Source organism: Crocodylus siamensis, chromosome 2 (genome assembly GCF_052110815.1).
Source record: "Crocodylus siamensis isolate JL-2025a chromosome 2, ASM5211081v1, whole genome shotgun sequence".
NCBI lineage: Eukaryota > Metazoa > Chordata > Crocodylia > Crocodylidae > Crocodylus > Crocodylus siamensis.
The window spans coordinates 68,680,550-68,693,288 of NC_143396.1; the positions used below are offsets into that span (position 1 = coordinate 68,680,550).

Below are 12,739 nucleotides of genomic sequence, written 5' to 3' on the forward strand. Positions count from 1 at the left end.
AAAAGATTTATTTATGTGGTACTAACATTGTAATTATAGATTAGCTTCACATGGACAGGGAAGTTTACTAAACAGAGGGCATTTTTCCAAAACTGCAGAGAAGTGCTGTCCTTGTCAGGGCTGAACACTGAGCAACTGGCAAGATTTGTTTTTAGGGAACGCTTCAGCTTTATTTTGAAATGCCCAGGAATGTTTGTTTTCATCCCCCTTCTGGTTCTGTCAAACATCCCCCATGCCAGTGGAATTTTACAAGGCTCTGCACTAAGAATGCTTCCCAACAGCTCTGGTGCAAAGGGCTCTGCACAACGGATCTCCTCATTGGCCACAAATATGTTATCCTGGCCAGACTCTTGTGGCAAGCCAAAAAGGAGCCGCTGAACTTCTGCTTACAGTGATGGGCAGAATCCCACAGCTGCTCAGATCTGGTTTCTGCTTTGGAATATCTCTTAATTCTCCTGTGTTTCACTGCAACTGTCTCAGTTCTAGCTATGATGTGATCTGTAGGCTTTTCTTTTTTCCAGCCCATTTCCATGTTGTCTAGACTACTATGTTTACCTGACACAGAGGTAAATGGCAATGACCTGAGTACACTCATGCTCTCAACCTTGCTAGCACTGCCAGGGTTGTATTGATACTAAAACAGCAATGAGATACTTTGTAAAAGCTGTCAGTGGAGACAGTCTTGGAAACAGCAATCTGCAAATACTGTTTGGATCCTCAGCCTGGAAAAAGGGCCTTTAAAATGTACTGTGGCCTTCCAACCTTTATGCAGCCTCCAGTATGAATGATATACCCTTTGTTCACCTAATAAAAGGCTCAGATTTTACACTGAGTGAACTTCACCCACTGAACAACTGACCAGAGACAGACAGGTATTAGGTACAGAACATATTACTTTGAGGTATCAGCTACATCAAGATAATAAATGTAAATAGTATTTGGAGCTCTTATAGTAAAGAGCATTACAGAAGCACATATAAAGTATTATGGATAAGTGTGGAGTGAATTGGTCCAATTCTTCAGTGTTTAATAACTGCCAGTCCTTTAACATGATTACTGGTGGAGGCTGGGAAAAGGTATTGTATTCAGTTTGAGACAAAATTGAGTACTTCTGTTTTGGGCTGGGGGGGGGAGGGAGGAAGAGGGGGCGAAGACATAGGGGAGGAGGGGCTGGATTTTTAAAATGTTTATAAATTTACACTGTTCCAGGTATAAAGCTGCTCTATTTCCCCTACAGTCTCTTACTAATTTCTTAATCTTTTCTGATATAAATGTACATTTTAGTAGGAGAAACTCAGCTCCCTTTGGCCAAAGACTGGGTAATGTTCCTAGTGAAAAAGCAGGTTGGGGTGGAAGTAGGCTGCACAGTCCATTCCACAGTTACAGCAAATGGTCTAGTGCCTCTCTATGCCCTCTCTATAGAGTCTTCTAGGCTTTGCAGTTGCCAGCTGCCACTGAAGAGCAAAAAACATGACCGACTTCACGGAACTGAACTGGGATTTAAGATTAACAAGCTAACACTTAAATAAATGTCATTGTTTCACAAGACCAAAACCCTTTCTGTTCCTAAGTGGTCCTAGTCAAAAATAAACTTGTGCAGCTAGGGAAGTATGCGGCTCCAGAAACAATGATACTTCAGGGTAGTCAACAAATTGACTTTAATAGATGATCACTGGCCTCTGGATTAATTCTCTGGTATACATTTTGCTTTAGGTTTCAAGTGGGGTGGTATCTTTATTGCGGTACCTAATTCAGCCATGTGAGTAGTCATAAAATTGATACTTCTCTAAATTGCTTTTAAAACAACATATCAAATTATGTCAATGAACCTCCAGGAAGACATGCATGGGTTATTTTTACAGCACATCTATTCCATTTACAGATGCATTACAAGACATTGTTCATTTTGGCTTTCATCACAGCAGGATGAGTACTAATATGCTTAGGCACTACTTCTTTTGAAATTAACGAACAACCCAAATTGATAGACAGTTATGATTGCTTTTACCTGCTTTTCAGCTTGTTTCAAGAGCTTCTGGAATCGCTCATCCTCCAGTACACACTGGGGAAGGTCCGTCTCTCTTCTGGCTTTCATCTCCTCAAGCTTCTGTTTTAGATCGCGCAGAGCCTGAAGCTCATCATTCAGACGGCTCTGGCGAGTGCGAGATGCCTGGAGATCCAATTCCAAGTCAAGAGAAGTACGTGCAGGGCATTCCTGTGTTGCTCGTCGCATGATCGGCTGGCAAGCAGGCTGAAGGGGTTCAGAAAAGAGAGTGTCTAAAGTCAGAATGGATTTAATATACAAATGCCAATGTAAGGATTTGGCACTGGTTAGCAATGTGCGATCAAAATGTACTTTTTTCTGAGCAAAGTTACCAAACCAGATCAGACCAATGTCCAAAGGTCTATCTGCTCTGGAATCTTGCTTCTTGCATTAGGTCATACCTAAAGTTTCAAACGAACGTCAATTTTTTTTTTGTTAATTCAGCCAGATGTGCAAAGATTTTTATTTTAACAACAAAAGGGGAAAGTCTTTTGATGACCCTCACAGCAATGTAATTATGCTCTGAATGGTCTTACGCTTTCCCAGGTGCAAATGTTACTAATGGTATTAAATTATCTAGCAGGGTACTTAAGAACATGCTTAACTTTAAGTACAGGAGCAGTTCCTCTGATTTCAACCACAGTATTTTCTTAAACACCTTACTAACTGGGGGCCTAGGCAAATAGCAAAGGTTGATTATATGACGACTATATGAATGGTGTCCAACCCATATGACCCATGAGCCAGATGTGTGGTGCAGGGTCACCGCACCTCACCATTGCAACACCTCCCCCATGGCCAAATTTCCAGGCCTGAGAGCCATAACTTGGTCACCCCAGATGTTTACAGTTTTATTTTTCATGCTTTCAAATTTCCTTCCTGTACTTGCCCTAAGTGCTCTTCCTTGAAGCTTCAAGGTTAACAACCCAAGACTGTAACCTTTTCTATGTAAACTCTTCCATATTTTTAACTCATCACCTCTTCTTGAGCCCTTTGGTTTTTGTTGTAGAATCACAGAAAATTAGGGTTGGAGGGGACTCAGGAGGACATTTAGTCCAACCCCCTGCTTAAAGCAGGACCATCCCCAACTATATAATCCCAGCCAAGGTGCTGTCTAGGTGAGTCTTAAAAACCTCCAAGGATGGGGATTTCACAACCTCTCTTCATAACCTGTTCCAGTACTTTACCACCCTCCACATGAGACAGTTCTTCCTAATATCTAGCCTAAACTTTCCTTGCTGCAACTTGAGACCATTGATTCTTGTTCTCTCATCTGCCAGTGTGAAGAAATCCTCCGCGGTCTGCCTCACCTCTGCACTGGGACAGCTCAGGCCCCTCTGTTTTTTCCACACTGCCTGGTTTCAGTCAATCTGGCACCTAGGTGACTGGGCTGTAATAATTCCTAAGGGAGTGGGGAGTTCGCTCTTCCTTTGTCCTACACAGCAGGCATTTTGGGAATGAGACAGGCAGTCATTTTGGGAACACAGACACAGAAGGATGTGCCTCCATGAGAGAGAGACTCTCTGGAAGATTTTAAATAGAAATCTGGAATTTGGCTTCTAGTTTAGAACTAAGTTTTCAGCTGCATGTTAAAAGGGCCACAAGCCTATATTTGAAAGGCTCACATTATTCTGTTTTGGTCAAGGCATTTTCTTTTAATATTCATTCTTCCTGTACCCCTCCCCCATTCTCTCCTTCTCTAATCAATAAAACTATCTGTTATAGCTTGCCTGGGTGTGTACTCTTGAGGGAAGAGGAGAGAGACAAACTTTATTGCTCTTTTTTGCTCAGCTGAGCTGAGGGGAGCCTGGCTGTTTATTAACTAAAACAGCCCTACCTGAGATTATCCTGGGAAGCTTCAGGCTATAAGAAGCACCTAGAGAGATTACCAAGGGACAAAGCACCCCCAAAGTCTGCAGGGTCTATGTACCCTGGGCTGCACAGAGCCCTAACAGAGACCACTGCTCAGGTGGTGGCAGCGTTACCCCAGGGTGTGCTTCAGGAAGGGGGACAGCCAGACGTAGGCATCCCAGGAAAGACTCTTGAAGCACGGTTTTGGGCCTGGCACACTGAGGTGGGAAGCTCAGTGTAGTAGTACTCCCTACTGTCCTGCTGCAGGCACCACTGAGAACAGCCTAGCTCCATCCTACTAAATCCCCCCTCTGTCTTCTCTTCTCCAGACGAAATAAGCCCAGTTCCCTCACCTTTTCCTCAGAAGTAATGTGCCCCAGCCCCCTAACCATTTTCACTGCCCTCCACTGAGTCTCTCCAATTTGTCTATATTCTTTCTGTAAAAGAGGGCAGGTGGTCAGCATGGGGATTGAACCCACAGTCTTAGCATTATTAACATCACAACTTAACCAGCTGAGCTAATCAGCCAAGGAGGGCAGGTTGAGCTGATGCCCATGACACAATGCCCTCTGTGAGAGTGTACCTTCATTTTATGTGGTGTCATAATACTCCCTTTTCTTTAAGTCCCTTCGCTTTTCACAGAAGTTCTTGGAGCAGAAAGCATAACTACAAAAAGGGTATATAAATGCACCTGAACCCTTGAAAGTATAACTTTTTCCCTAGACTTTCCACAAAAAAGTATGCCTAGGATATGATCTAGATGTTCTCTACATGTATATAGAATACATATGTATAGGAACTCCCATTACTGGAGGATCCCAATATTCTTCAAAAATACCAGAACACCACTGAAATGACTAACTCTGAAGTGCCAGCTAACTCATATGTGAATAGTGGTGGGGGGTGGAAGGTGGGATTCCAGACAGGACTACCAGAGCAAACCCCATTTCAAACAAGGAACACAATGGGATCTTTGCCATCCATCTGCAGCAGACAGAACGCAAAGGACCCAGACACAGTATGTGCTCCGGAAGGAGGAAAGGTTGAGGCAACTGTATCAAAATTTGGACCTGAGATTCCAGGAGGTTCAGGCATTTCAAAGTCACTGGTTAGGGATGGTCTAACCATAGCTATGCCTATATTTTACTATGGGTTTTTTCCCATGTTTCTGGGCTTTACTGGTTGCCCCTGCCTTTTCTCCCCACTTTCTGCTACACATATCAGGGTGTTTTTAAACCGATGTCAGAGGCACTGCATGTTGGCTACAACCAAGGCTGGGGACTTTGAATGGGTCTGCCTACGCTCCTGCTGGGACCAAAGCCAGGGTTTTGCACCTCCACTCAGGGTCAGACCAATCACCATATTTGGGGTCAGGAAGAAATTTTCCCCCATGGCCAGACTGGTATGGGAGTTTTTGCCTTCCTCTATAGCAGGGGATGTGGCCTTCTATCCAAGATCTCATAGAATCATAGAAGTTGGGTTGGAAGGGACCTTGTAGATCTTCAAGTCCGACCCCCCGCCTGGGCGGGAGAAAAACTGGACTCAAATGAGTCCAGCCAAGTAGGCATCAAGCCTCTTCTTAAAGACCCCCAGGGTAGGAGCCAGCACCACTTCCCTTGGAAGTTGGTTCCAGATCCTAGCCACCCTGACTGTGAAGTAGTTCTTGCGGATGTCTAATTTAAACCTACTCTCCAATAATTTGTGTCCATTATTCCTTGTTATGCCAGGGGGCGCTAGGGGAAACAGTGTCTCCCCCAAACCCTTCTGGTCCCCCCTAGTGAGTTTACAGACAGTCACCAGGTCCCGTAGACAGTTACCAGGTCCCTCTTGAGCATATACTGACAACGTTTCATAACAGCACGACATTGGCCGCTATGATCCCCGTTTTACCTGTGGCAAATTAGGGCGTTAAGTCTATGTTGCTGGTAATCTTATGTAGAGTTTAGATTATGGATTGTATTGGATGGTTTGGACAAGGATGATCCTGCCTCAGGCAGAAGGTTGGACTAGATGACTTTTGGAGGTCCCTCTTCTTTAAGCTTTCTCAAGCACTCTCTAGAGCAGGGAGGCCAACCTTTTTGGGAGGCATGGTACAAAATTAGCCCCACACCCTCCCCAAGTGCCGAACTGCCCAATCTGCTGCTCTATTTTCTGCTCCCAACTCTGCTCCCTGTCCAATTTCATTTTCTGCTTTCTGCTTCTTGCCTTCTGCTGCCAGTCTCCTGTTCTAGGTCTGCTTCCTACCCCACCTGCTACCATGCTACCTGTATCCTCTCTGATCTGTCATGTACCATGCAGGCTGCCTTTGCTGCTTATGGCACTCGTGGTGCAGGTTGGCCACCCCACTTGTAGACTATTGGTGTTTAAAATTAAGCTGATAATTTAAAACAAAATGAGAAAGGTTGCAAATACTGAAACCACATTCAGTTACAAGTTACATACAGTTACTTACCCTTTTCACTCTTAGGCTCCGCCGTTCTGTGGCATTTCTCACAAAGAGTGACTTTTTGGCCAGTGTTGAGCTGTCACTGTCACTTCGATTCAACTGTCAAAACATGCAAGATATAACATTGCAATACAGAGCAGTCATATTTAAAGACAGAACAAGCCTTGAATTAAAGCTGTAAATGGTCAGGAAAAAAACTCAAGAATGCTGATTTGCATTTGTTTCATTCCTATGATAAAACAAATTTTCTAATAGCCTGGTAAATGAGCATCCAGGAAGAGATAGCTTCTTAGTTCTCTTTTAGTAAATGTCTCTAGCTAAAAATAGCTTACCAATTCTACATAACTAGATTATTTAAACAGTCCTGAGAGATACAATTAGGTCATTTCAGGCCAACTTTTAGTGTTTAATTTTCATGGCAAATGCAGACAATATGGGAGTTTCCACAGAAGGAATAAAACACGGACATCCCATTACAAACATCATAGAATCGCACAAATCATGGAAAAGTAGTGCTGGAAGGGATCTCAGGAGTATGTTCAATCCCTGTTCAATGATCTGCCTAAACTATGCCAGCCAAGTGTCTGTCTGACCTGCTCTGCCAAGGATGGAGACTCCATAACCCCTCTGATCTGTTCCAATGCTTAACAACTCTCATAAGAAAGTTCTTCCTAATAGCTAACCTAAATATCCCTTTTTGCATTTTATTTGTAGTCCTTTTCCCTAAAGCCGAAGGGAAAGATATATCACCTTCTTCTTCATAACTGCCCTTCAGATATTTGAAGACTTATCAAATCTCCCCTTCAGTCCTCTCTTCTCCAGACTACGTCACCCCAGACTGTCCAATTTTCCCTTGCAACAAGTCATATTTCCCAGACCTCTGCTCATTTTTGGAGCTGTCTGCTGAACTCTTTCTAATCTGTCCATGTCTTGAAGTGCACTGCCCAAAACTGGATAAAGTACTCCAGAATGAGGTACTTGCCAATGTTGAAGAGAGAGAGAGGAAGAAACCCCTTCTCTGACTTGCAAATGACACTTCTATTTATACAGCCCAGTACACTATTGGTCTTTTTTGCAACAACAGTGTATTGTTGACTCATTTTCAGCTTACGGTCCACTGTAAACCCAACCCTTTTCTGCCAGTATTACACCTTGGCCAGTCATCCCCCAGTCTGTGGTTATTGAGTTGTTTTTGTGACTTTTACAGGGAAGCAAATGGAGGAGACAGCCACTGTTTGACAGTTTGACTGCTTAACCAAAATTAATGTTTCAGAATTTTCTTTTTTTTTAAAGCTGACCCATCTCTTTCAGGAAGAAGCAGCGATCAGAATCCTCTCTCTTAGCATTTTACTGTTAAAGTTCTACTCATACTTGGTACAGGGGTGTAGGTTGTAGCAGTTTTGGTTTAAGGACATAGGCAGACAAGGTTCTTTGGGTAGATCTGATCTCTTATTAGATCAACTCAAATAGCTGGAAAAATTCTTCTTAGCAAGCTTTTGGGTTTAAATACCCTTCATCAAGCTGAGAAAGCATCTGCAATTGGTGTGTGCACTTCCTGGATGGCACACACCAACTGCTGGCAAGTAACATGAATGATGGATTCATTCCATCCAGGAAGAGCGCACACCCACTGCAGGTGCTTCCTCAGTCTGAAAAGCTTGCTAAGAAATTTTTTTCCAATTATTTGAGTTGGTTTAATAAAAAAAGATCAGATTTACCCAAAGAACCTTGTCTGCCACTCATCCTTGGCATACTGTTTATATACCTCCCAGGTATGTGTGTCCCATGTTGGCTTAGGGTGTGGACAGATGTAACAATAAAACATTCTCCAAAACTCCTGTGAAATGTTTCGGAGGCCCAGTGGGGACACGTACAAACCTTTTGAAATATTCTAAAAGCTGCTGAAACACTCCAAAGTAAATGTGGTACTACTTCAGAGTGTCTCACACAGGCCACACTGGGACCCTGACTCTCACCAGATCTGGAGCTGGGCTTGTCCCCACAATTGCCCGCCCTGCCAACTCACAGAGCCTCTGCTACCTACCAGAACTGGACCCTCCACACCCAGTCCCCTCTAACTGCTCACCTGAAAGAGGAGGGGAGCAATAGAGGGGGATTGCAGCTAGAGTATCACAGTCCTAGCAGTGAGACCAAGGAGCCCCTTGCCCTGTTTACTTCTTGACTCTAACCTCCCTGGCTGTACCTACACAAGATGCTAACCATGCACTAGCTTGTTACTACTGTGCAGTAGCATTGTGTAGCCTGAAGTGTGACACAACGCTACTGCACAGTACTAACAAGAAGGGCCACGCAAAATTTCAACGGGCATTTCATTTCAAAGCTGTTTCAATATGTTTCAAGCTCAAACCAGTGAAATCGAAACGAAACAAAAGGCTTTGAAACAACCTCAAAATGAAACTAGGGCACTTGAAATGTTTCGAAAGTTTCAAAACATTTCCAGTTTTGAAGCAGCTTGGTGGTAGGAGGTGGGGAAAGAGCCAGGACTGTGCTCAGAGCAGCTCCACCACTGGCTCTCCCGCTGCTGGGCTGAGCTCCATGGGGCTGGTAGAGCCACCTGGAGCACAGCCCTGGCTCCAAGCACAGCCTTAGTGAACACAGCCCGGTGGCTAGAGGCTCTGCACCTGCATGGAGCTGAGCCTAGCGGTGGGAGGTGGGGGAGAGCCATTGGCTAGGGCTGTGCTTGGAGTGGCTCCACCACTAGCTTTCCCACCACCTCCCAGTGCTGGGCTGAGCTCCGTGGGGCTGGCAGAGCCGCTTGGAGTGCAGTCCTGACTCTCCCCTGCCATCCACCACTGGGCCACACTCCAAGCAGCTCCGCCAGTCCCATGGAGTTGAGACTGGTGGTAGTGGCAATGCATAAGGCGTGCATGAGGGTGTATGTGCACCACCTGAGAGTGCTGGTGCCCTCCCCGTTAGGCCATGCTCCCTGTTTAGGCAATGGACAGGGGGAAGGTGGGAGTGCCAGTGCTTCCCCTGCAAGCACCAGCCAGGGAGCGGGGCCGCCAGCAAAAGTGGCCACGCCGCTTCTGGAAGTGGTGTGGCCGCTTTTTGGTAAGTGAGATCAGCGCCCCCTCACACCCCCCCTCCATCAGTGACATCAGCCGCCCGGGGACCCCCCCGCAGTTGCTCAAAAGGCACCAGTTGCCCGTGCCTGGCAGCAGGACAGCCACTGGCCAGGGCTGCGCTTGGAGCCAGGGTTGTGTTCCGAGCAGCTCTGTCACTGGCTTTCCACCACCTTCTGCCACCAGGCTCAGCATCGTGGGGCTGCAGAGACTCCAGGCGCCAGGCTGTGCTCAGAGCCAGGGCTGTGCTCCAAGTAGCTCCAGTGGATCTGCCAGCCCTACGGCGCGCAACCTGCCCTCCCAGTGCTGCTGGATTCCTCCTGAGGGTACAGACCCCTAGATATGTGCGCAGGATGATAGAAGGCTGCCGCTGCTGGTCGCAGGCAATGCCCAGCACCGGTCCTAGGCAGCAGTGGCAGTCTCCTGTCATCCTGCGGGAGGAGTCCAGCAGAGCCCCACAGCCCTCCCAGGGGTGTCGGTTCCCAAATCTGCACACAGGATGACAGGAGGCTGCCACTGCTGGCAAGTGACACGAGTTTTGATTTTAGCAGTGTGAGGTGCAGTTTCCCAGAAACCCCTGCACCTATCTCCTTAATACTTGGCAGGCTTCATGTCCTCAGAAGGGGCTACCATCCCTGCAATTTTCATCCACATCAGGCAAGAATCGACAAAGTTATAGGCATTTTCATGATTCTCCTTTATAGCCTATGGGCAATACAGCAAAACATTTTGAAACAGCAAAATAATTTCAATGAAACGAAATGGAACAGTGCTTTCAAACTAAACAAAACAAAGAAACAAAACACTGTCCCTTTGAAACGGCGAAACAAGTCAAAACCAAATGGCACTGTTTTGCACAGCCCTAGTAACAAGCTACTGTGTAGTCAGCATCACTAAGAAGCTGTCCTGGGATGCTACCAGGCAGTCATTTAGTTTTTCTGTATGCAAGTACTAAATGACTGTGCAGTAACAACTGCGCAGTCAATGTCTCTTATATATGTAGCCCCTGAGAAGGGGTTGGGTGTGGGCAGTGGGAAGAGTGACAAGCAGCCTGTTCTAGTGCTCCTTGGAGAGGAAGCTACAGCTTTTGAAATCTTTCAGCCAGAGGCATACATTTGTCATGTGGCTGAAAGGTTTCTTTTATTAAATGTTTTCAAACGCGTTTCACTTGGAAACATTTCAGTTGTTATGTCTGTCCACACCCTTAGACAATCAGCTCTTTCCTCAGAAAATCATGCTAGTTACAGCACAAACCAAGTGGTGCAAATGGTGGAAGATTACTCATGCTACTGCATCAACAGTCACTTATTACAAAATTATCACAATCCACAATTTAATCATTCACAGGTTACCATATATTACTAAAAAGTGTCTTGTGGATTGTTTCATTAGATGAGCTAAGACAAACTGCCAAAGCTCTGTCTGGGTTATGATCTTGTTTCCAAGGTTGAGTCTGCCAGTCATCTGCCTGGGGTCTTATCAACAGAACTGCAAGAGAAAAGCAATTTGCTCTGGGCATTCACCTGTCCAGCAAGTAATATCCTTAGTCCTATTTAGAAGGAACGTATGCATGAATATATCCCCTTGCATTATATTCCTACTTCTCAGCAATCAGGACCTCTGATGGTTGTATTCCAGGAAGAGCAATCTTTTCTTAATTTGCTGTAAATACCATAGGCAGCCTCTCATAGATCATTTTCAAGTAGACAGTCTATTAGTGTATCAGTGCATATGGTGGCAGAATTCAAGGAAAATGACATAGTAGGCTTTAAATATCTATCTTTAAGATTTCGTTCAGTTCTTCGGGAAAGGGTATTAATAAATATGGATTGCAGAAATTCGACTGCTGAAACCTCAATGACTGACAAACCCAGAGCCCTAAAACACACAAGTGCAGCACGTACATGAAAACAATGAATATGCAAGATGAATATACTTCCCTAGGGAGAAATCAGTCTTCCCACCATAGACATTCTGCTGTTCACTCATCACTGACTATAATGATCATACTTCAATATTTAAATGTTTCTTAATCACTTTACAAGGGAGACTGCCAAAGACACAAGTGAGATTTGGGTGCTCACTTGCCCTCTGTGCCTTTGAAAAACTTCCCCTGTATTGATTCCTACACACTCCAGATGAATTCCTTCAAACATCATAAGAGAAGAGATGCATTATAGAGCTAAACACACTGCACCCATTACTCAAAGGCAGGGAGTGGATGTCAGTAGGTGTCTGATCAGACTACACACCCACCTGATGTTTTCTTTTCAGTGTCACACTGCAGAGAAAGGGAGGAGGGATTGTCTGGGGATTTAGGCAGTAAATCACGGCTTGGAAGATCTGTGCTATTTCTCTATGTTCACCACAGGTATTAGAGTAATGCTGTCTAGAGATACCTAAGCTAGCTTGTTTGGGTATCAGAAGCATAGCTATGTCAGAGGGAAGCTCTGCTTCGGCTAATAGACCCTGCTTCTCAGTTGCAACAGGGTTTCAGAATGGCATTGTCAAGTTGCTAACCATACTACCCAATTTGAGGTCACATTAAGCTTCAAGATGCAATTTAAAACTGATGGTGGCCAAGCTCTTTCAAACTATATTACCTTTAAATTGTATGTTATTAGAAAATGGTAATTCTGGGATTGCTTATAGTGAACTCTTTCCTAACAGGCTCCACAGATCAGGGACAGCTTATTTTAGTGCACTGATATATGTGAATTATAGCTCTGCTCGTGCAGTGAAACCTACCCCTGTGCAGACAGCCAGCACAAGACTTTTCATGCTGGCCCTCTGCGAAAGAGCAAATTTTATCCTTAATAAAAAGATTCTGTACGAAGAAATACCTTCAAGTATAAGCCCATTCCATTGCACTTGGTGTGTTTTTCTGAAAAATCTATGAAAGTGCATGGATTTAGCTTCTTGCAGGTGAAACTGGGCTTTTCCAGTACACAAGTAACTTGTCGTCATAAACGTGTCACTGCCAAGGAGTTAAATGACTCTTTAGTTAATGGCATTTCACAGAGTGCTTTTCCTCTTACCCTACAGATGTATTGGTTCCGCTCGCCTGGAGAGAAGGTTTGTGAGCGTACTATCATGCTGTTTCTGACAAAAGGACGCTGTCTAGAACTCAAGCTGGCTCTGTCCTTGGGTCGGACTGCCAGGTTCTCATTAACTGCTTCCTCAGTGTTAGTCTCTTTATCAACCTGTCAAAAGGAATTTATAAAAACAAATTACACACACACACAGATACAAGACAGATAAAATCTCTGTGCATCTTACAAACAATGAGTTCTACCCCCACACCAGTACCAGTGA

The 12,739-nt window shown here is 44.8% G+C and overlaps 1 protein-coding gene across 1 annotated transcript in view; it reads right to left on the reverse strand.

Annotated features, from left to right (window-relative positions):
* The window catches only part of WWC2 (WW and C2 domain containing 2), a 159,113-nt gene that overhangs the window by 8,540 nt on the left and 137,834 nt on the right, over positions 1–12,739 (reverse strand). Inside the window, exons 19-21 of the mRNA XM_090036133.1 lie at positions 12,463–12,627; positions 6,348–6,440; positions 2,009–2,251 (exon numbers count right to left, since the gene is read on the reverse strand). Coding sequence (XP_089892259.1) covers positions 2,009–2,251; positions 6,348–6,440; positions 12,463–12,627 — 501 coding nt within the window. The remainder of the gene's footprint in view (positions 1–2,008; positions 2,252–6,347; positions 6,441–12,462; positions 12,628–12,739) is intronic.